At 38.9% G+C, this 25,569-nt stretch overlaps 1 protein-coding gene across 1 annotated transcript in view; it reads left to right on the top strand.

Annotated features, from left to right (window-relative positions):
• flr (actin-interacting protein 1 flr) overlaps positions 1–25,569 on the top strand; it is a 302,812-nt gene that overhangs the window by 184,669 nt on the left and 92,574 nt on the right. Inside the window, exon 9 of the mRNA XM_090371946.1 lies at positions 20,036–20,177. Coding sequence (XP_090228072.1) covers positions 20,036–20,177 — 142 coding nt within the window. The remainder of the gene's footprint in view (positions 1–20,035; positions 20,178–25,569) is intronic.

The raw sequence follows: 25,569 nt of genomic DNA, 5'->3' as shown, positions 1-25,569 counted from the left end.
TGGTTTTAATTTGTAATCTCCTGTTGCATTAGCCCCAAGAAAGAGCATGGCCCTATCTTTTGAAACCTGACATCGTTCTTTCCTCTTTGGCAATGTGTGTTCGATTTGGCATTTTTTTCCAATACAGAGCAGTCTCATCAACATTAAAATTTTGCTGCGTTGAATAGCAATCAATAGAAAAAAATAAAATAGAAAATGAATAGAAATCAATAATTTTTTCCAACACATTACAAAATTTCTCTGCAGCTGCAGAATCGGCACTGGTGACTTCACCACATACTTTAATGTTGTGGAAACTAGCACAGTGCTTGAACCTATAAAACCACCCATTGCTTGAACTTGGCTTTGGGTTCCCCGTACTTATCCTTAACATCTTCATAAATACTTGTTGCTTTTGCTTGAATGGCCATTGGACTCAAGGGCACTTGCTTCTGAATCTGATTTTCCATCCATATTATTAATAGATGTTCCACCCCCAGGGGCTCACATCTGGTGAGTATGGGCTTGGCACACCCAGGGTCCTGAGCTGGATATCATCATTCTTCTCTTTCTTGGTGATTCCTTTCTGCTTCTCTCTCTCTCTCTCTCTCTCTCTCTCTCTCTCTCTCTCAGGGTAACATGGGAATTTTTTTTTGGCTGGTGCAGCATAAGCCTCAAGCTTCCTTGCACCATATGGCTAATAATAATAATAATAATCTTCGATATAGCATCTGAACGCTGTTTTGTGATCACTGTTGATCTTAAGTGCATTGATCCTTTGACATGTTCTCTTATACTTGCACTGTCCTTTAAAATAGTATTCACTGTTTAAGCAGCGAGACCTAATTCCCTTGCAATAGATGACAAACTTTGTCCTGCTTCGTCCATTTTCATCTTCATTTCTAAATCAATTTTGTTTGATTTCCTGGCACTACCACCACTTGCACTTTCCATTGGTCCCTTTCCCTTCATCATTGTAATACGTAAATAGGAATGAAGAGAAGTTTCTGAAAATTTGTTTTTTACATGATTGAAGATTTCAGTGAGGGGGGAATGCATTTCAGCATAATAACATAAAAACCCACACAGTTGCAATTATCGGTATTATTGCAAATGCAGTAAGATCGAGTTTACTACCCATTTAGCCGGCTGGGTAAAGTGCCTGCCTAGCAACCCAAAGGTTGCGGGTTCGAATCCCGCCTCGGGCTTGGATTAAAGTACTGTGAAAACCTTGGGAGGTGCATTATGGCCACAGAAGCCGATGCTCCAACAACTACCAAAAAAAAAAAAAAACTACCCATTTATAATTAGATGCACTACAGTAAAGCCCAATAAACCGGAAAGTGCAAATAATTTTTGTTTTATGGTCATGGCCTCCAGAAACTTGCTTTAGAAAAATATCACAAAGGCATTCAAAATTGATTCTTATAATGGGAACATAGGATAACGATGAAAGGGTAGTGCAATTTCCATTATAAATATGACCTTTTAGAGAGATAAATAGCCTAGTAATATAGCAAAATTTTCAACTTCCAAGGACTTGGAATGAATTTCAAAAAAAAAAAAAAAAAAAAAAACAATGGGTTCTCTTAGAATATGTTCACAATACCTCCATTTGTTCTTATAGATGCAAAATACATTTCCATATTTTTTTTTAACAGATATTTATTTAAAGTATACCCAGTATAAAATAAAATAAAATAAAATATTTCCAGAAGCTTTCGGAACTCGTGTCCCTTTCTCAACTGACAGAATTTTTTTGAATACATTACAAGCAAAGTGTGGCACGTTACTCATTCGTCATTGTTGTAGCACGGACGTGTGCTGCCTTGCGCCAGTGATCATCCATCAATAAAACGGTTGTCTCCAGGATTGGATGTATACGCATGCCTTTCTGGCGATTTAATGCCTTAGGGTTGTTCATTATGTTTAGTGACTCTAGCCATAGGCGGTGGCGAAAGTGTCGCGCGTGGTCCACTATCTCAAAGTCGCGCTTGGGGTCAAGATCGTGGTTGGTAGCCCAAAAATGTTCTGCAAGCGCGGACTGGTCAGTTTCGGCAAGCCGGATTGCTCTGTCGTGTTCCGTGAGGCGATCCTGGAGACGTCTCGATGTCTCACCTACGTAGCAACTGTTACAGACCCTACAGGTGATACGGTACACTACATTGCTGCGTAAGACAGGTGTGACAGGGGTCTTCACACTGGAGACAAGTGAACGTAGGTTCCTACCTGGTAATTGTACACATTTTATGTTGTAACTTCTCAGGATCTTCGAGATACGTCCTGACACTCCTGGATAGTACGGAATGTAGGCGGATGATATGCCGACTTGCTTCGGAGGTCTTGGGTTGGAAGTAAGTTCTTGTGCCTGTAACAAGCATCTGTTTAGTACATGGGATGGATAACCGCATCTGGTTAAGTCCGCCTTCACACGGGAGATCTCGTTACGTCTAATTGTGTCGGTGCTGGAATGGCTCCAGGCCCTGGAAAACAGGGTGCGGGCAGTGCTATTGAGATGGCTTGGAGCGTGGCCGGACCCGTAGTTGGTGAATTGACCGCACCACATGGGTTTGCGGTATACTGAGGTCTCTAGATGTGGGCCTACGCGATGCACTAGCACGTCCAGAAACGGGAGCGAACCGTCCACCTCTGATTCTACGGTAAACTTGATGAAATTGGATAGAGAGTTGAGGTATTCTAGTAGTACCGTTTCAGAACCACGTGGTATTATGGTAAAAATATCGTCGACATATCTACACCACGTTGTAATAGGTGTAGGTGGGTTCTGGTGTATCTGCTTCTCCAGATCTTCCATGGCGATGTTAGCTACTACGGAACTGACAGGGGCACCCATAGCAGTGCCATGTACTTGTTTGTAGAGTGAGTCTTCAAAGGTGAAGATGCTGCTAGAGAGGCATAGGTTGAGGGCGGTACAGATGTCATCAGTGGATAGTGACGTCCTGGATTGGAGGCTTACACCAGAACCCACCTACACCTATTACAACGTGGTGTAGATATGTCGACGATATTTTTACCATAATACCACGTGGTTCTGAAACGGTACTACTAGAATACCTCAACTCTCTATCCAATTTCATCAAGTTTACCGTAGAATCAGAGGTGGACGGTTCGCTCCCGTTTCTGGACGTGCTAGTGCATCGCGTAGGCCCACATCTAGAGACCTCAGTATACCGCAAACCCATGTGGTGCGGTCAATTCACCAACTACGGGTCCGGCCACGCTCCAAGCCATCTCAATAGCACTGCCCGCACCCTGTTTTCCAGGGCCTGGAGCCATTCCAGCACCGACACAATTAGACGTAACGAGATCTCCCGTGTGAAGGCGGACTTAACCAGATGCGGTTATCCATCCCATGTACTAAACAGATGCTTGTTACAGGCACAAGAACTTACTTCCAACCCAAGACCTCCGAAGCAAGTCGGCATATCATCCGCCTACATTCCGTACTATCCAGGAGTGTCAGGACGTATCTCGAAGATCCTGAGAAGTTACAACATAAAAATGTGTACAATTACCAGGTAGGAACCTACGTTCACTTGTCTCCAGTGTGAAGACCCCTGTCACACCTGTCTTACGCAGCAATGTAGTGTACCGTATCACCTGTAGGGTCTGTAACAGTTGCTACGTAGGTGAGACATCGAGACGTCTCCAGGATCGCCTCACGGAACACGACAGAGCAATCCGGCTTGCCGAAACTGACCAGTCCGCGCTTGCAGAACATTTTTGGGCTACCAACCACGATCTTGACCCCAAGCGCGACTTTGAGATAGTGGACCACGCGCGACACTTTCGCCACCGCCTATGGCTAGAGTCACTAAACATAATGAACAACCCTAAGGCATTAAATCGCCAGAAAGGCATGCGTATACATCCAATCCTGGAGACAACCGTTTTATTGATGGATGATCACTGGCGCAAGGCAGCACACGTCCGTGCTACAACAATGACGAATGAGTAACGTGCCACACTTTGCTTGTAATGTATTCAAAAAAATTCTGTCAGTTGAGAAAGGGACACGAGTTCCGAAAGCTTCTGGAAATATTTTATTTTATTTTATTTTATACTGGGTATACTTTAAATAAATATCTGTTAAACTATGGACCCCAGTACTCCAGGCCCATTTGTCACTATTCGATCACTTTATGGCCATAATACCTACAACGATTGTGCACAGTTGCAAAAGTGCTTCCTCTCAATAGCTCGCTACAGGCAACATTTACGCTTCGCCCACAGATGCAAAAGCAATCGAATTATACCTAAAGGGTTCCGATACAAAGCCCCGTTCCACAACTCTCATATGGATCGTGCCTGCTTTAACTTCAGCCTACGCACGTTAAATTTATGGATATCCCATCTCCACCGTGAAATCAGGAACGCTGACTACAACAAGTCCAGACTGTTACAACATATACAAGGTAAGGTCTCGCCTATTGTATTTACAAACCTTATACATACCATCTGCCATCGGGCTAGTCAGACCTCGGATACCTACCGTTTACGCCAACAGCGCAAGTTCATAAACTTGAGCATAGAAACTAACTCCTTAAAGACGAACACTCGTTCAGACGACACGACTTCTTTCGTCTTGAATCTAAGTAACAAACAACTGTCCAACGAGCAGCTGAGTGTTTTATCAAACGGTATGAAATTCGCCGTTATACCATCGAAACCTCCCATCACACAGCTCGCTATGGGCATAGAAGCCAGTATTACCAACCTTCCCGAAGAAACTGCCAACGAGATCCGATTCAAGACTGCCGCAGTCCTCCGCAACACTCGAAAAACGTGCTCAAACCTCAACCACCGCCAACGTGCCGCCCTGTCATCTATAAGAAAAGACAACTCCATCGTTGTACTTCCTGCGGATAAAGGGCGCCGGACTGTTGTGCTGGACCGATCAGCCTACCGAGAGAAAGCCTTGGCCCTATTACTCGATCCTAACGTATATGAACCTCTACCTGATCCTCCCGTTAAAGTCTTGAAACGTCTGGAAGCAAATGTTAATAAACTTGTCCACGCATGGCTTAAAGATAAGAAGATCCCGACCGCGACTCACCATCTTCTACGTGCTACTGGCTGCCAACTACCGCAATTCTACGGATTACCAAAGATCCATAAACCGGGTATTCCTCTCAGACCTATAGTGTCTTGCTGCAGTGCCCCAACGTATGAACTGTCCAAACACATCGCGAGCCTCCTCTCGCCTCTTATAGGTAATACATCTCACACCGTTAAAAACAGCAGTGAATTCATTAACACCATTAAGGACATTTCAATCCCTGATAACTCTGTCATGGCATCATTTGACGTGGTTTCTTTATTCACCTCGATTCCCGTCCAACAGGCCGTGCACTGCGCCAGAAGGCTCCTTGAGAGCGACTTAAGCCTCCAATCCAGGACGTCACTATCCACTGATGACATCTGTACCGCCCTCAACCTATGCCTCTCTAGCAGCATCTTCACCTTTGAAGACTCACTCTACAAACAAGTACATGGCACTGCTATGGGTGCCCCTGTCAGTTCCGTAGTAGCTAACATCGCCATGGAAGATCTGGAGAAGCAGATACACCAGAACCCACCTACACCTATTACAACGTGGTGTAGATATGTCGACGATATTTTTACCATAATACCACGTGGTTCTGAAACGGTACTACTAGAATACCTCAACTCTCTATCCAATTTCATCAAGTTTACCGTAGAATCAGAGGTGGACGGTTCGCTCCCGTTTCTGGACGTGCTAGTGCATCGCGTAGGCCCACATCTAGAGACCTCAGTATACCGCAAACCCATGTGGTGCGGTCAATTCACCAACTACGGGTCCGGCCACGCTCCAAGCCATCTCAATAGCACTGCCCGCACCCTGTTTTCCAGGGCCTGGAGCCATTCCAGCACCGACACAATTAGACGTAACGAGATCTCCCGTGTGAAGGCGGACTTAACCAGATGCGGTTATCCATCCCATGTACTAAACAGATGCTTGTTACAGGCACAAGAACTTACTTCCAACCCAAGACCTCCGAAGCAAGTCGGCATATCATCCGCCTACATTCCGTACTATCCAGGAGTGTCAGGACGTATCTCGAAGATCCTGAGAAGTTACAACATAAAATGTGTACAATTACCAGGTAGGAACCTACGTTCACTTGTCTCCAGTGTGAAGACCCCTGTCACACCTGTCTTACGCAGCAATGTAGTGTACCGTATCACCTGTAGGGTCTGTAACAGTTGCTACGTAGGTGAGACATCGAGACGTCTCCAGGATCGCCTCACGGAACACGACAGAGCAATCCGGCTTGCCGAAACTGACCAGTCCGCGCTTGCAGAACATTTTTGGGCTACCAACCACGATCTTGACCCCAAGCGCGACTTTGAGATAGTGGACCACGCGCGACACTTTCGCCACCGCCTATGGCTAGAGTCACTAAACATAATGAACAACCCTAAGGCATTAAATCGCCAGAAAGGCATGCGTATACATCCAATCCTGGAGACAACCGTTTTATTGATGGATGATCACTGGCGCAAGGCAGCACACGTCCGTGCTACAACAATGACGAATGAGTAACGTGCCACACTTTGCTTGTAATGTATTCAAAAAAAATTCTGTCAGTTGAGAAAGGGACACGAGTTCCGAAAGCTTCTGGAAATATTTTATTTTATTTTATTTTATACTGGGTATACTTTAAATAAATATCTGTTAAACTATGGACCCCAGTACTCCAAGCCCATTTGTCACTATTTTTTTTTAGTTTGCACCAGCTGGCAAAAACATATAAAATCGAATTTGCGTAGGTTGAGTATTACATAAGTCAGGGAGTTTCTGTACATAAATTTTAGAGGGCACTCTGGTTGCAGAAGAGAACAGTTGGTGGACTTTTGGCTGCTGTAAAGGGATAAGTATTTAGATAGTTTTACCGTACTCTTTGTTAATTAACATACTACTTTGTGTGATAGGTTTAGTAGCGGTCATTAGCTTCTTATTTTGAATTTAACTAGTGATTTTTGGAAGCTATGATTCCCGGTGTTGGTGCCAGTATTGTTGAACTAGCCGCCACGTTGTAATCGATAAGAAATAGCACAACGTATATATCTCGAACTGATAGCATAAGGCAGTGGTTCTTAATCTGGGGTGCATGTACTCCCTAGGTGTACGTGAAAGTCTTTCAGGGGGTATGCAAGTCTTGATATGTAAACATACGTAAAATACAATATTTCTTGTACTAAACAAAAAAAAAATTCATCCCTTACAAATATCACTTATGTATTTAACGATATGAAATATATTTAAATTATTTTACTTAACGTTTTTACAACAAATAATTGTTGAAAACTTTAAAATTTAATGTTTTAATTTCCACCTATCCTCTCCATCATAGGCCGGTGCATGATTTTCCAAGAAACAATAACTCCGTTTATCAGAGGAGCCGGTAACTAATTTACTTTTGTCAGTTCCAACAATAGCACTGTCCTCCTTCCCCTCGTACAATAACTTGGCAACACGAAAAAACAATAGGCTGCCACATCCCTGTTTCAGTTATTCATTTTCAGTTGTTTAACTTGTTTTGAGCTGCATAACAGGGTTAACAATTTTGACGAAAATAAAAAGTAAGTAATAAAATGTTCTTAATTTGAATTTTTATTATCTTACTTGTATTTTTCTTTGACATTAATATGTAATATTGAAAATACTATTTGTTGTAATTTTTAAATAAATTTCTTTTTCTTTTTTCGGTTTTATGTACACTACTCCAGTTAGCAGCTAACTGGAGTAAATGTACATAAAACAGAACTATTAGCGAAGCTAACTGTTAGCTGGTTTTGATAAAATTATAAGTCATTTTTATTTCTCATTACTTCCAGAACTCGCCCTCCAATGTCAATGAAAAGAAAACATAACTAGTCATATGTATGCTTTGGTTTTACTTTTACTACTGAGCGTGATGCGACACAAAAACCACAATGTTTCTTGTGCAGTAAAATTTTGGGGAACGGATCTACGAAACCTTCCAGATTAAAAGAACATCTCACTTAAGTACATCCTGAATACGTATGAGACAGTCCAGAGCAATTTCGCATCAAGAAAGCTAGGTTTGAAAAATCAGGTACACTAATAAAAAAAATTTGGATTCACTCCTTCACAGAAATCATGTCTTGATGCTGCATCTTATAAAGTTGCATATAGCATTTGTAAACAAAAAAAAAAACACACACACACACACAATTGGCGAAACCTTAGTAAAACCCTGTGCTTTGGAAATGGTTGAACTCTTATGTGGTTTAAATGAAAGAAAGAAACTTGAAGCATTATCTCTTTCAAATGATGTTATATCATCCAGAATTAAAAACTTGTCTGATAACATTTTAAACCAGATAATGAAGGAATTAAGAGCGAAAGCATACCATTTCAGTATTCAACTTGATGAAACTACAGATATTTTTCGATGTACAGTAATACCCCGAAGTTACGCGATATGTGGATCCGACGAAAATTGCTTAAGTCAAATTCGTGTAAGTCGGGGTACAACTTTGCATATAAATACATATAAATTTTGTTTAATTGGGACCAAGGACTAACAAAAACACTAGTTTAGAAGAAAAATAAATGAGTTACGTAAAATTATTTCAATGTCGATGGCTTCATAAAATCTAACAAATTCGTCTGACAACACAGCGGCTTTTTTTTCACGCAGAATTTCTTCGTAGCAAGTTAATTTTTTTATTCCTTGCTTTGTAGCTATAACGCGTTCGTTGGAGTTTGTGTTCTAAAATTTTTAAGCCCTTTTCAATTGAGCTGAGACCTTCTGTCAAACTTGCAATTGTCATGTGCTTTTCTGGTGGAACTGGGTCTGAAGTGTTGGATACTTCAGACAAACTTCTTCTATCACATGAGCAACATGATCAGTTTCTGGCATTGTTTTTGTCTCGTTTTTGAAAAAAAATTAACGTTTCTTCCAGAGACCATTCAATGTTGTTTTTTTTTTTTTTTTTGTGAATTTCATCCCAAGATTCTTCAATGATTCTTACGGCATCTAAAACATTGAATTGTTTCCAAAAGTCTTTAACAGATATCTCACTATTTTGTCTCATAGTTTCATTCAGACGTGCAAACATCTGAATGAAACTATGTGCTTTACAAACGCCTCATGTAGTAAGCCTTGAATGTTTTGATGACTCCCTGGTCCATCCATCGGTTGAAGCAAGCTGGCTGTGTTTGGAGGCAGGAGAGTGACCGGGTGCGTTGTCAATAAGAAGCATCACTTTAAATGGAATCTGTTTAGACTTGCAATAACATTCGACTTCAGGTATGAACAAATCATAAACCCAAGCTTTATGATTTGACTTCCAAATCACTGGTAAGCTAATTTTAGATATACACCAAACAAAAAAATCAAGAACCGCGTAACTCAGAGTTCGCGTAAGTCGGTGTATTACTGTAGTCAGCTTCTAGCTTTCGTTCGTTACCAACATGTGAATATCATCCAAGAAGAGTTTTTATTTTGTGAACCTCTCCAAGAAACTATGTGAAAGGCATTGATGTATTTAATATGTTAAATTTCTTTTGGAAAACATTTTGACTGGAAATTAAAACTTGGCAGTATTTGTACGGATGGAGCACCAGCAATACTTGGAAATACTTCTGGATTTGCTGGATTTAGTAAAAAAAGAAATTCCAGAAACTGTTGTAACTCACTGTATGTTACATCAACATGCTTTAGCATCCAAGACTTTGCCACCTAAACTCAATCAAGTTTTAAAAACTGTAATAAAAGTCATCAACTTTATCAGATCCTATGCTTTAAATCGCCGAATTTTCAAAAAATTGTCAAGAAATGAGAACACAACATAATTCTTCTTTATCATACTGAAATACACTGGCTTTCCAAAGGTCAAGTATTAAAACTTTTATTTGAACTTCATGCAGAAGTTTTATACTTTTTAAAACAAAAAGAAAGTTTTCTTGCCCAGCAGTTTGAAAAACAAGAATTTGAAATTAGTTTGGCTTATTTAGCAGATATTTTTGGCCAAATGAATGAAATTAATCTTTCAATTCAAGGAACTGCAGTTACTATCATTGATGCCTCTGAAATATTAAAAGTGTTTTTATCAAAGTTACCACTTTGGAAAAGAAGACTGGAGTTATTCAACTATCTAAATTTTCCAAATTTAGAATTAGTTTAAAAAAAGATTAAACAGTGACATAATTATTATTGCACATATGGACAAGCTTCAAAGTTCTTTTGATAATTATTTTTGTTCTGATGAATTAACAATGGTAGCGTGGATCCGTAATCCTTTTATTACTAACATTGATGTTATTAAGGATGAGGAATCAATTAAAGATGACCTTATTGATTTAAGATCAAAAGAATTGCTAAAACAACAATTTAATTCTACATCTTTAGAAGAATTTTGGTCTTCCTTAAAAGAAGCCTATCATGCATTAGTAAGAAGCACCATGAATTTTCATTAAAAACGAAGAAATTAAATAGGCTTCCTGTGGAACATGATATGCATGTTTCTTTATCGAAAACGGTTCACCACTTTAACAATGAACAAACAGCAACAATGCTCACATTAAACTTCTGGTTTTATTTTTTCTATTTTCTTTTTTATTTGTATACGTTATTTATGCTTGTTAAATATTTAAGATTACTAAAATATTGTACAAATAAGTAAATAAAGATATTTTATAATGGGGGGATGCAATTGATGTTAAATTTGACAAGGGGTGTGTAGGTAGAAAAAGGTTAAGAACCACTGGTGCAAGGTATAACGTAATACGAAGCAGTGTATTAGGAATCTGTTAGATTAGTATAGTCTTATCAATTAATCAAAAATATTTATTAATCTTATTAAATTCCATTGTTAATTAAGCTGTATTTAAACAGAAATCATGACCCAGACTAGATTTGAGAAGCAATGATCACAGACTAGCGAGAGTTCTGTGATTGCCGACCGGGTTAGCCGAGTGGGTAAAGTACCTGCCCGGCAACCCAAAGGTCGCGGGTTCGATTCCCGCCTCGGGCTTGGATCAAAGTACTGCAAAAACCTTGGGAGGTGCAATATGGCCACAGAAGCCGATGCGCCAACAACTACCAAAAAAAAAAAAAAAAAAAAAAAGTTCTGTGACTTGGGGGGGAGAAACAAAGGGGGCAATTCTCCAACACGTCTCAAAAAATGTGCAAAATCCGAAATCTGAACTTTCTAAAACGGGACATGATCTAGCCAAGGAGGATCTCTTTGTGGGTGCTAGATGCCTAGAGTGTCAAGAAATTAGGTGCCATCTCAGTGTTCTGATGGGTGTCTGAGAGCTTGAAGTGCAGGGAAAATGCCCTTGAAGAAATTAAATATGAGGGCCTATCAAGGTCTCAGCTCAACGGAAGAGATGAGTACTGTGCATCAGGCAACACAGAGGCAGAATGCGCTGGTCCCAAAGGAACTAGTTATTGTTGGTGACTCTATTGTCAGGGAGACTGGGAATATACTATGTAAGAAGGATAGGTAGAATAGGACCACTGTATGCTGCCAGGGGCAAAAGTTGATGACGTAGAGCAGATATCATCTTTTAAGTGCACAAAAGGTGATATTGTACACATTGGAACTAATGCCATTAAAAGTAAGAGATCTGCAGATTCTCAACAAGTACAGGTCAATATTGAAAAAAAAAAAAAAAAAAAAAAAAGTTGCAAGTTAGGATTCTGCCCAGGCACGATAGGAGGGAGTATGTAATGAGAGCCTTGTTGATCAATTTGGCTCTGGAGGGATTGTGCAAGATTCAAGGGGTAGCATTTTTTTCAGCCTGGTCTGTGCTTGTTGACAGGAGACACTGCTTCTACAGGGATGGGGTACACTTAAATAGAAAGGGTGCAAGCAGAGGCGGATTTAACAGCAGATGCACTGGGCCCCGACTTCTGAAGGGCCCACACAAAACCACAACTTTATACGCAAAACCCCAACAAATTAGTTGAACTAATATGTTCAACTATTAGTTCAAAACTTTGTGATTATTATTATGCTATTATTAATTATATTATACATATATTATATTCAAATTTTATTGGAAATAAAACATTAATAGTACATTAATATTTTTTATTTATTTAAAAAAATGGTTAATGTGTATTTTTATTTTCCCTGTCTCTCTCTTTTTTTTAAGGGGCCCAATATTTTCTTCTGCGCCCGGGGCTTCAACCGATCTTAATCCGCTACTGGGTGCAAGAATATTTGCTGATGCAATCGGGGCAGTGTTAGGTGGGCTGGAAAATTTCTAGCTTGCGGGGGGGATCCACAGACTAAAAGGATAACAGTGGTCGCAGGCAGAGGCAAGTGATTCTTGCACTGCTTCTATTAGAATTAACAGCAGCATGGAAAGCAAGGCAATGGAGATTTTCAGGACCGTTGGGAGTCATAGTGGAACAAAGAAATACATTGGCCATGTTAGGGTAACTAAGAGTAAAAACAGGTGCATGCATACTTGCATGTACACCAATCCTAGGAGTATAGTTAATAAATTTGATCAGCTTGAAGTGCTAGTCAAGATATAAGGCAGATATTGTTGGGATATCAGAGCTGTGGTTTCACACAGATATAAGCAGTGTAGAATTGGAATTTGGGGAGTACAATGTGCAGAAAGGATAGACAGGACAGGAAGGGAGGAGGGGTTATGCTGTTAGTTAAGAAACACAAAATCAAAGGAAATGCATCCAGTTGACATAGATGGACAGTGCAATGTTGATGCAGTTTGGTGTGATATAAGAACTGGGAAAGGAAAAATGAGAGTAGGTGTGTGTTATCGGCCTAATGAATCTGATGAGTATAATGAGCAATTGTGCAAAGAAATAGTGGGCTAGTAAATCAGAATGTCTTATAATGGAGTATTTTAACTTTCCAGATATTTACTGGAACTTGTGGGTTGGTCACTCGCACAATAGCAAGATTTTTTTGATTTATTGGATGATTGTTTTCTACAGCAGCATGTTCGAGAGGCAACCAGAGGGAGTAATACTCTTGATCTGATTACCAGCAGTGATTATTCATGCATTAAGAATTTGCAGATAAAGGAACCACTGGGTGACAGTGATCACAATGTACTGAAATGAGAATTACTTAAAGATGTAACTGCCATCAAGGCTAAAGGGGAAGGGCTTTTGTTTTTGTAAAGGTGACTACAGGGATCTCAGACAGTTTTTAAATTCTGTACAATGGGATCAACTGATGATGTTACCAATGATGTATTTTAAATACATCATTGGTAACATCATTGGTAACATTGATGAACTAATGAGGCTTGTGGCAGAGAAGAAAAATGTATGGGATGCATATAAAGTATCAGATGACACAGAAGCCTATGGCATATATAAACTAGTCTGTAATCAAGTCACAAAGGAGGTTAGGCAAGCAAAGGCAGATTACGAGAGGCGCCTCCGTAGCCAGGTGGGAAGGAGCAGCAGTGCGTAGCACATGCTTCTTGATTAGATCGGAGTTCGAGCCCGTCACCACCAAATACGGAGGATGCGGAAAGGTCAGGGAATGACCACCGCATATTCCCGGAGCAATATGGCCTTAGTTGCTAATGCTCCTAAAAACCAAATAACAACAACAGCAGATTATGAGAAATCTTTGGCAAAGGATGCAAAGAAAAACAGCTAAGAATTCTTTACTTATGTAAACTCTAGAAGGAAAGGGATGAATCAGTTTGGACCACTTAACATAGATTGGTTGACTATTGATAAATATGCTCAGGTAGCTGATAAACTGAATGAGTATTTTGCATCTATATTCTCACATAAGGAGTTATTCAATGAGGAGAGTGCCAGAAGTTTATCAAACTCTAACAGGGAGCTAAGTGATTTTGTAATAACTGAAAGCAAAGTGGAGGAGAAATTGTTGAAGTTAATCATCAGGAAGGCACCTGGACAGGATCTATTCAGTTATATTAAAGGAGGCAGCAAAGGGAGTAAGCAAACCCTTAGTCATAATTATGAGAGCTTCCTTGGACTCAGGGGAGGTCCTGATGGACTGGAGGTGTGCAAATGTATCATTAATTCACAAAGGGGGTTCAAAATGTGACACAACTAACTATAGACTTGTTATGTTACTGGGAAAAATAATGGAATCACTGGTTAAAGAAGCATTACAGGATCATCTAGACAAGACTGCAGTAATAGTTAAGACACAGCATGGGTTTGCTAAGGGGGGGGGGTCATGTCTAACCAATTTGATTGGATACTATGATGTGGTCACAAAGGAACTGAATGCCAAAAATAATTTTGATATCATATTGGATTTCAAGAAAGCTTTTGATACTATTGCACATGGAAGACTGCTGTACAAATTGGAGACGTATGGCATTAAGGGTAAGTGGCTACAACGGATAAAGGGATGGTTGAGTGGGAGACAACAGAGAGTGGTAATCAATGGACACTGCTCTTTGTGGACAAATGTTATTAGTGGAGTTCCCCAGGGTTCAGTGTTGGGCTCATTGTTGTTTTGTATATTTATCAATGATATTGATGAAAGTATATCAGGTTTAATGTCCAAGTTTGAAGATGATATAAAGGTTGGCAGGGTTGTTAAGAATAGTAAAGACAGTATGGTACTTCAACTGGATCTAGATAAGTTGTGCGAATAGGCTGAGAAGTAGCAACTGAAGTTTAACATTGATAATTGCAAAGTACTGCATTCAGGGAAGTGGAAAGTGAAAAAGACCTGGGGGTAATTGTGCAGTCCAATATGAAGTTCGCTGAGCAGACGGGTTGCCAGGGCAGGTAATGGAGTCTTGTCAATAATATATAGAAATTTTGCTAACAGGCACAGGGAGGTGATTATCCCGTTATACAAGGCAATGGTCAGGCCACACCTAGAGTACTGTGTACAGGGCTGGAGGCTTCATTTTAGGAAGGATGTAGAGTTGCTAGAATGAGTACAAAGAAGGGCAACAAGATCAGTGAGGGAAACAAAGGGGTGCTCTTACCAAGAAAGGCAATTAAGTTCTGCAAATTGCAGCGCCTGGAGAGTAGGCATCTGCGAGGTGATATTATTGAGGTGTATAAGGACTTGAATGGCTTGAGCAAGCTGAATGCCGATGGGATTCTTCCTCTTGCTCAGATTAAGAACCTGAGGAGGCACAGATTCAATTGAGGAAAGACAATTGTAGAATAGATGTGCGGAAATTTGCCTTTAGCCAGTGGGTAATTGATCGGTGGAACAGACTTCCATCTTGTGTTGTGGAACTTGATAGCCTTAAATAAATTTAAGGCTGAGCTGGACAGGCATTTGGAACGAATGGATAGGGTGAAATGGGAGGATTTTTTTTTTTTTTTTTTGGCTGATGCTGCATAAGCTTGCTTTCTTGCATTATATGTCAGTACTAATACTAAAATCCAACAACAATGCCAGGCTTAATGTCTAAGTTTGCAATGACGTGTAGGTTGACAGAACGGTTAATGACATTAGGCAGAGAGGCTGAGAAATGGCAAATGAAGTTTGACATTGACAAATGCAAGGCACTGCATATGGGTGTAGAGGTAATCTCAGATTAACATACAAACTGCGTAGTATCACACTCAGTGTAGCGGAGAATGAAAAAGACCTGGAAGTAATTGCGCATTCAGATATGAAGTTCTCTGAGGAGTGCTGGCAGGAAAATTCATGGTGTTTTGTCAGTGATATACAGGAATTTTGCCAGCAGGGATAAGGAGGTGACTATCCCATTGTATAAGGCAGTGTTTAGGCCACATCTTGAGTACTACATACAGATCTAGAGGCCTCATCTTAGGAATTATGTGGATCTGTTGTAATGGATGCAGAGAAGCGAAACATGATTAGTGAGGAGAACAAAAGGGGTGCTCTTACTAAGAAAGGCTTCATTTCTTTAAACTGCAGCATCTGGAGACTAGCCACCAATGATCTAATTGAGTTATTTAAGGCTTTGAATGGATTGAGCAAGCTTAATAATGTCATCCTTCTCCTCGCTCAGTTTACACACATGAGAGAGCATAAATTCAAACTGTGAAATGATAGTAACAGGATCAGTGTGCAGAAATTTGCCTTCAGCCAGCAGATAGTTGACTTTTGGATCAAACTTTCATCTATTGTTGTAGAAGTGGGTAGTTTCAATAAATTCAAGGAAGAACTAGACAATCTCTTAGGGATGGAGACAGGTGCCTTTTTTTTTTTTCTTTTTTCAAATATGCCCAATAATGGTTATAATGCTGCATATCAGAATTACTGCATATCAGAATTTTGCAATTTGAAGTTGTACAAAATCAAATCCATTTATGCCAAAGCAGCAGTAAAATTTTTGGTCACTGCCTGACTTTAAGATTTGGCCCGAATTTCAAACCAGTTTCATTTTCTGCATGTAATTTTTATCTCTCTCTTGATAATACAGAGATACTGACAATGAACTATGGATGATATGATGCTTTTGCTGATTGCTTATACAACCGTTCTGGATGTATGAGGCCTCTGTAGCCGAGTGGTCAGGAGCGGGAGTGCAGTAGCACACGCTCCTTGAATAGACCGGGGTTCAAGCCGCTGACTGCTAAATACGGTTGATCTGCCAACCCGCACTGGACCAGCATGGCAGATTATGGTCCATTTCTCTCAACATGAATTGCTGAGGAGGCTTCCATCCTGTAGTGAGTTGATAATGGCTGCAGTTTTATGAGATAGCAATCTTCCTGACATATTTTGGCCTCTCACTTTCCCAAAAATTCATTATTTGTTACGTTTTTTGGCATGATATTTACAAAATACTTCATTACACCGATGATTAGCTTCTTCAGCTTTTCTTTTATAAACTTTTAGTAAAGTAAGTGGTGACTTTTTTTTTTTTTTTTTTTTGTAGAAAAAATGCACCATGATTGCAATTTAAATGGATAAGTTATGAAACATTGCTTCATGATATCAACTACTCAAAAGTTCTTGCAGTGTCTAGAAATTATCCAAGATTTTCTACAAGTTTTTGAGAACATCTGTAACCTTTACTTCCAAGAAAATGCTGCTTGCAACTAATGTGGATTTTCTCTTAAACTGCATGTCAGAGCACAAAAATTATGTACAGAGTGATTCAAAGAACACGTAACTAGGATTGATGATGCCCAGGGCAAATAAAAAAATGGTGCCCCTTGAAAACTGTTCTTTTGGAATTTTTGCATTTTTTAACCATACAAAGGTGTTCCTCAAATTTGGCACCCAGGGCATGTGTCCCACCTACCTCACCCTAATTACATCACTACATGTAACCTATACACTTTATTTAACACAACCGTAATAGAGGTTAAAATAAGTTTTATTTTTATTATTATAAACATAATAGGTATTGTCAAAATGAACCTTGCTCCCAAATTTGAGAATAAACTTTTTTTTTTTTTTTTTTTAATTTATTCTTCTTGGTACATATTTGAACAATTACCTTTGGAATTCCTGATTTGATAATGACATTCTAATTCTGTTAAAATGTGAATGTTTATGTATACAGCCACTCCCCGATTTATATAAGGATTGCATTCCGTAGAACTCTATGCAAGTCGAATTTTACGTAATCGGAATTTCCTGCAGCACTTGTAACTGTGCATGCTGAATTTGATTGAAGCAAAAAAGAAATGTTCGATAAACATGTAAATAGATTTATTAAATTTATCTCTTGCACAGGAAAAATTGCAAAAGTGTACAAAATTACAAAAAGAGAGGAGACAGGCATAACATCAGCAAGTTTTACCTTTCGACCATCGTTGCCAAAATAACTCTCCAGCTGATAAGTATGCTGCTGCTGCGGAAGTTGAGGGCTGTGGAGATTTAGAAGAGTTTTTCTCCAACACATCACAAAATTTTTCTGCAGCTGCAGAATTGCCACTGGTGACTTCACTGCAACTTTAATGTTGTGGAAACTAACATAATGCTTGAACCTATTAAACCACCCATTGTTTGCCACGAACTTGGCTTGGGGTTCGCTGTTACTTATCGTTACTATCTTCATAAATTCTTGCTTTTGCTTGAATGGCCATTGGACTCAGGAGCACTTGCTTCTGAATCTGATTTTCCATCCATAGTAGTATTAATAGCTTTTCCATCTTCGATATAGCACCTGAACCCTGCTTTGTAATCACTGTTGATCTTAAATGAGTTGATCATGTTCGTTTGTATGTGCACTGTCCTTTGAAACAGCATTCACCGTTGAAGCAGCGAGACCAAATTCCCATGCGATAGATGACAAACTTTGTCCTGCTTCATACCCCTTAATCATATTCATTTCTAAATAAATGTCTAGTTTCCTAGCACTGCCACCACTTGCACTTTCCATTGGTTGATTTCCCTTCACCATTGTAATAAGTAAATAGGAATGAAGAGAAGATTCTGAAAAATTTGTTTTTTATATGATTGAAGACTTCAGTGAAGGGGAAACACATTTCACCATAACATAAAAACCCAAACAATTGCAGTTATCGATATTATCGCAAATGCAATAAGCTCGCATTTACTAACTGTTTATAATTAGATGCGCTAACAGAAAAGCTCAATAAACCAGAAAGTGCTTTTGTTTTATGGTAGTGACCTCCAGAAACATGCTTTAGAAAAATATCACAAAAGCATTCAAAATTGATTCTTATAATGGAACATATGATAACGATGTGATGAAAGTGTAGTGCAATTTCCATTATTAAAATGACCTTTTAGGGAGAAATATCTTAGTTATATAGCAAAAATTTCAACTTCCAACATCTTGGAACGAATTAAAAAAAAAAAACTGTGATATCAGATTGGTCGCAGAAATGAGTCAATGTGAATGGAGAGTACCTAAACCATTTATGATTTGCAGATGACATTGTGGTAATAAGCCATGATCCAAAAAATTAGAGGAAAATCTTAATCAGTTATGCAGAGTTAGTAAGGATTTTGGACTAAAGATGAATATGGCTAAAACAAAAGTAATGATGAACAAGTATGCCATAGAAAGGGATATAATGATTGAAGGAGCAGTAATTGAAAAGGTGGAGTCATATACTTATCTGGGACAGGTCATTAGCTATAATAATGATAAATGGCTGTCAAGAGAAGAATAAATTCTGGATGGATAGCATTCACATACTGAAGAGCAATATCCCAATTTGTCTGAAACATAAAATAATGAATCAATGTATACTCCCCACCATGACTTATGGAAGTGAAACTTGGGCACTCACCAAAAGAATGGACAAGAAGTTGAGAACTACATAGCGAAGAATGGAACAAATTATATTGGGAATCAGACTGTTAGATAAGAAAAGAAACACGTGTAGGTAGCAAACTCAAGTAAAGGACATTCTTATCAAAACTAAAGAACTAAAATGGTCTTGGGCAGGACACACAGCTCGAAGACATGATGTCAGATGGACTAAGAGAATAACAGAATGATACCAAAGAGGAGCTAGAAGAAAACCTGGGAAGACAACAACGGAGATGTACAGATGAAATTCATGAGTTTGTGGGTAGTAATGGATGGCCATTGCACAAAACAGAAGGAACTGGAAAGTTGCTGGAGAGGCCATCATCCTGCAGTGGATTGAAAATGGCTGATGATGATGATGTGCTATTGGGTTCATATTACAATATTTTCATGATACTTCCATTTATTCCTACAGGATGAAAAATATGTTTAAGCAATTTTTTTTAAGTTTGCATCGGCTGGCAAAAACTTGCATAAGGTCAAATTTCCGTAAGTCAGGGAGTGCTGTACTACTCCTTTTAAGTAGTGCAAAAGATAAAAATCTGGAAGATCATGGATGTACAATTATGAACATGTATTTTAACACTTACAGTTTGGATTACAATAATTTTGAATTATGTGTATAATTTGAACTACAAACAAATAGATATTAAAATATATAACAGTCATTTGATGAATTCATTTTTAATGTATTTTTCTACAGTATAAAACTAAAAGCTGGTGCTCCATATCATTGCACATTAATCTTGTGTATATATCTTATATACATTTTAAATAAACATTAATCTTGTGTATATATGTTATATGTATTTTTTTAAATAGGGAATTTCCAATGGGGACAGATATCCAGGATCAACAAGTTAGTTGCTTATGGCAAGGACAGTATTTGCTATCTGTTTCACTTTCAGGCTTCATTAATTACCTGGATCCTAATAATCCCTCCAAACCTTTACGTATTATCAAGGTAAATTAGACTTGAATCTCTCAAATATGGGATAAATCTCTTATTAGTTTTTGCAGTTTTATTAAAAGAAATGTCTAGAAAACCACATTGACTTTGCATATTCATTTCCTTGAATTTTATATTTAGAATAAGGCTTCCTTTCCACACTGCAACTAACATCAGATGATATAATACAATATCAGCTATTTCAGTAAAAATTTCATCTGTTCTCTATGCATTAGCATGCATAGAGAACAGATGAAAATCTATCCCAACATAACAATACATCTCCTTTTTCTTTCTACATAGATACTCTATTTTTAAATTATGAGCTTCTGCCTTCATGGACTGGCATCAACAACAACAATGTAACGGGCATAAACGTAAATGCAACAAATTACCGTTTGAAAAGAGAAGTTCAGGAAATGGGAATGCAAATACTGTGGGAGAATCACTAAAACAAGTTGGGGTTTTTTTTTTTTTTTTTTAAATGAAAATCCCAAACAGGTAGTATTAGAACCTATAGTACTTAGTACCGTGCTTGGGTTGGAGGTTGAGAAGATGAAAGAAGATATTTGTTTACATTAGACTTGAACTTCTGTAGTCTGTAATTTTCAGAAAATACATATGAAGGAAGGTTCTTTCAGAAAATAGCAGTTAAATGAATAAACGAGGAAGATTACCTGTGCTCCTGAACTTACTCCTGTTCTTTGCTGCCTTTTTTCACTTTCTTATTCCAAAGGTGTTTTTCCTTCTGCTTGGAAATTTGCTCATATCCAGCCAGTTCCTAAAAAGGGTGACAAATCCCTCCCATACAATTATTGTCCTGTTGCAATTACGTCTATCTTTCTAAAGTAATGGAGAAATCAATTAACCGCCAACTGTTAAACTACCTAGAAACCTTCCATCTGATAAACGATCGCCAGTATGGATTCCGTCAGTGTCGATCCACTGGTGATATTCTGGCTTATGTTACTCATTTATGGACAAATTCAATGGAAAAGTTTGGTGAAACACAAGCAGTTGCTCTTGACATCTCTGATGCTTTTGATCGTGTTTGGCATAAAGGTCTTCTAAACAAGCTTCCATCTTATGGTTTTTCCAACTTTTTTTTTTGTAATTGGTTATCTAGTTTTCTCTCTGATTGCTCACCTAGAGTGATGGTAGATGGCTCTCTGTCGTCTAACTTCTAAGTTCATGTACATGATTGGCAGTACATGCCTCTCATGTTCCACTCTTAACTGTCAGTTTGATTGAGGAAGGTTGACAAAAACAACCGAAAGCTTTTTGTATGTATCTAATCTAATATCTGTGTGTTTTTCCTATTATTAAACTTGTCATTTATTCTGTCTCCGTTCTGCTCTGTGTCCACAGTAATTCGATATTAATAATGAATCCAGAGCGCACAGGCCTTATAGACTGGACTGAGTATTAGAAGGATTGAAATCAACTAAGTTGTCTTTGCCCCACTGGAGAATTACCTGGAGATCAGCATTTAAGGAATTGGTAGCGGATATTCAAGAAGTTGAATCTGATTGGCAAGGTTTCTCAAAATGGTAAGTTGAATGCAATGTGCTATCATCGGCAAAACTATGGATACGATTTCTAGTCAATGGAAGAAGGTCATTAATATAAAAGAGGAAAAGAGTGGGGGAGAGAACTTAACCTTGGGGGACATCCAACAGGAGCAGTGGATGTCGGGTCCACCCTATCATCGAAACAACAATTCTGATTAATGACATACGCTGGCACTGTCCACATGCATCACAGCCACAGTCTTCAACTTCCAACAATTAATCACGCAGTTCATGTACATGATTGGCAGTACACGCCCTCATGTTCCACTATTAACTGTCAGTTTGACAGAGGAAGGTTAACAAAAACAACCAAAAGCTTTTTATAAGTACCTAATCTAATATATATATATATATATATATATATATCTTTTTTTATTCTTTTTCCTATTATTAAACTTGTCGTAATTTATTCTGTCTCTGTTTCGCTCTGTGTCCACAGTAATTTGATATTAATCAGTCTTGTCTTATATCTCGCAAAAAGGATTCTTCTGCTCCTATGCTTATCTATGGTGACACTCCGATTTCTAGGCAAAATGAAATATCTCTTTTGGGGATTACACTGACTTCTAATCTCTCTTGGCACAAACACATTACAAATATTGCTTCCTCTACATCTAAAAAAACTTGGTTTTCTCTTTCGTTCTCGGCATTACTTTTCTTCCAAACAGCTGTTCACTCGGTACAAATCTAAAATCCGCCCTACCATGGACTTCCATGGGTACTGTTCTTCTGATTTGGCTTCTATAATTCCCACTCTTTCTTTCAAAACAGTCCGAACACGTGCCGCCGCCAGCCAACATCCATTGCGGCCAATAGCTTTGGCAAGAGACCAGAATGCTTGGCTACCATTAGGACAAGAAGCAAGTTTTCTACTCTTAGCTTGTTCAAAATCTGATTTGTATGATTAATAATTGCTTTACAATTGTTGCAAGCTTTGGTGTATGTAGAAAATGAAACTGAAGATTTAGAAACAAGCCAATTGCGATATGCAACATTCTTGTCTTGAACAGCCTTAGCACATTTATTGGAAAACCAATGTTTAGATAAAGGATGAGATTTTAAAGTGCAGTGGGGAATAAAGGATTTCATTCCTGCAAGAATAATTTCACTGACACGATCTCAGCAAACATTGACATCAGAATTTTTGAAACAGTAATCCGACCAAGGAAAAGAAGAAGAAAAATCTTGCATGTCATCCCATTTTGCATCCTTGTAATGCCAAACAACACTAGGTTGGGAATAGCCATGAGATAAAGGCTGCATTGGAGAAGAGACAGTCACCAAGTTGTGATCTGAGGTGCCTAAAGGACCACTCATTCGACTGTGTACTTAGAAGGGAAGCGTGTTGCTGTACGGTTAGAATTGTCCGATATTCTGGTAGGTAAATGAATAGTCTGTGCGAGGTCATTAGTAATTGCAAAAGCTTCAGCATCTCAACCAGCTGAGTTAGCATGAGTAAAAAACAGAAGCCAGCTGGAGTTGTGAACATTAATATCAGCAAGGAAAATTACCTCACTGTTAGGAATGTTGGACTGGAGAAAATCAAGTTGCAAATAGAGGAAGTCAGAGCCAAAGTGATTAGTGGAGTTGGGAGAATGGTAGAGACAACAGATGAATTTGACAATGAGTTAGAGAGATTTTAAGCCAGAGAAGATTGAAAAGAGGTGATTCCAAATTACCAAGTCTCTGACAGAGAATATCGGAATGGACATATCCACAAGTACCTCCTTTGAAGCAAAAATAATCATACATCGAATAATTTGGGCAAATGAGATGAGCAGTAGTTGAATCAATCTAACTGAGATTCTGTCAGAAAAAGTGCATGGGGTTTGACAAACTGCAAGTGGAAATGGACATAGTTGAGATTAGAACTGAGACCATGTTTTTTTGTGGAATGAAGTAGGAAGTGTTTGGGAGGTTTAGATCTTTTCGCAGATAAGCTTACTCTATTAGTTTAACTATTCATGGTTTATTCAATAGTAAGAAAGAGTGGAGAGGGGGGGTGCATGCTGTATGAAGTAATGAAATTTCTGGATATGGCATGCACATGGTAAGAATATACCCAGATCCTTGACATAATGTGGCCTGGATAATGCCCCCTGCATACACACTATTCAGACTCCCTCCAGTAGAGGTAGCAAGATTATACACCAGCTGACCCGGAAGCCAGTAGGTTCAGTCCGGTGTACTGACCAGTAGCCAGCCTGCAAACACCATTTTAGAGCTGTATCCTCAAAATGTAAGGAAGATTGGATCTCGCATGGTGTCCATCATAACCTCAAAAGTCATCGGTCATACTGCATGATGGAAGAGATGGGAAAGCGTTGACTGTAACTTAGCTCTGGAGACTAAACATGGGTTCCACCATTTCAAGCCTCCAATAAGCAAAGTGGTGGTATTGCACCAGTTGATGAGTCGTCTACCACCTAGTATTACCTGGTAATGCAGAGAGGTGGCATTCCTCTGCTGTGGGTGCCACACCTTGACCTCTGCTTACGTTGGTTCGTACCTGGGTGGTCACACACAGTGTGCTTGAACATGGGGGTTATACCCAGGATTACTAACAGTTCCATCATCGTGAAGGTGCAAGCAGAGGCTTTGGCTGTCACAGACCATCCGTTCTTCTTCGCCGAAAAGAGAGTGGAAGTCCCCATGGACTGGAGGTGTGAAAATGTATCACCAATTCACAAAGGGGGTTCAAAAGGTGACACAAGTAACTACAGACCTGTTAGTTTAACTTGTGTTCTGGGAAAAATAATGGAATCGCTGGTTAAAGAAGTATTGCAGTATCATCTAGACAAGACTACAGTAATAGTTAAAGCACAGCATGCGTTTGTTAAAGGGAGGTCTTCTCTGACCAATTTGATTTGACTATGATGTGGTCACAAAGGAACTGAATGCCAAAAATAATTTTAATATCATATAGTTGGATTCCAGGAAAGGTTTTGATACTGTTGCACATGGAAGACTGCTGTACAAATTGGAGAGGCATGACATTAAGGGCAAGTTGCTACAATGGATAAAGGGATGGTTGATTGGGAGATGACAGAGTGGTAATAAATGGACACTGCTCCTTGTGGACTAATGTTATTAGTGGAGTCCCCCAGGGTTCAGTGCTGGGCCTATTGTTGTTTTGTGTATTTATCAATGATATTGATGAAGGTATATCAGGTTTAATGTCCAAGTTTGCAGATGATACAAAGGTTGGCAGGGTTGTTAATGACAGTAAAGACAGTATGCTACTTCAGTTGGATCTAGATAAGTTGGGAAAATTGGCTGAAAAGTGGCAACTGAAGTTTAACATTGACAAATGCAAAGTACAGCAGGCCCCCGTTATAACGCGGTTCGCTTTACGCTGATTCGCTATAACGCTGTTCTTATATTATAACCCGTATCTGACTATAACGCTGTCACAGATCACTATAACGCTCTTTTAGAGATTACATTTTTGACATATTTAACGAAATCGTTTCATTTGATGGAGTCGACAGCTTGAAAATGAATAGCAAAACAGCATTAAAACGTTTCCCACGCCGACTTGAGCAATTTTCCCACGCTCAGTGAAAATTTTCTCTCACGCTAATTTAAGTACAGTCACTTGTTACGTAATTCCGAGATCAACATTTTAAAAAATGATCAAATATATTGCTTGTAATATTTGCGTTATATGCATTTATCCGAAGTCTACTCATCACTCAGTACAGTATTAGACATCGTGCATAACGGACAGTTTACTTGAACATTGTATCATAATTAATTCAACCAACGCAGTTATATTTTCGAAGAGCTAATAATGACCGACAGGAATGAAAATGCAACAACGTCTGGGCGCGGTA

Source organism: Mastigoproctus giganteus, chromosome 4 (assembly GCF_048544385.1).
Source record: "Mastigoproctus giganteus isolate SK-2022 chromosome 4, ASM4854438v1, whole genome shotgun sequence".
Lineage (NCBI taxonomy): Eukaryota > Metazoa > Arthropoda > Arachnida > Uropygi > Thelyphonidae > Mastigoproctus > Mastigoproctus giganteus.
The sequence above is the reverse complement of the archived record's forward strand: the minus strand, read 5'-3'. Positions and strand labels throughout refer to the sequence as shown.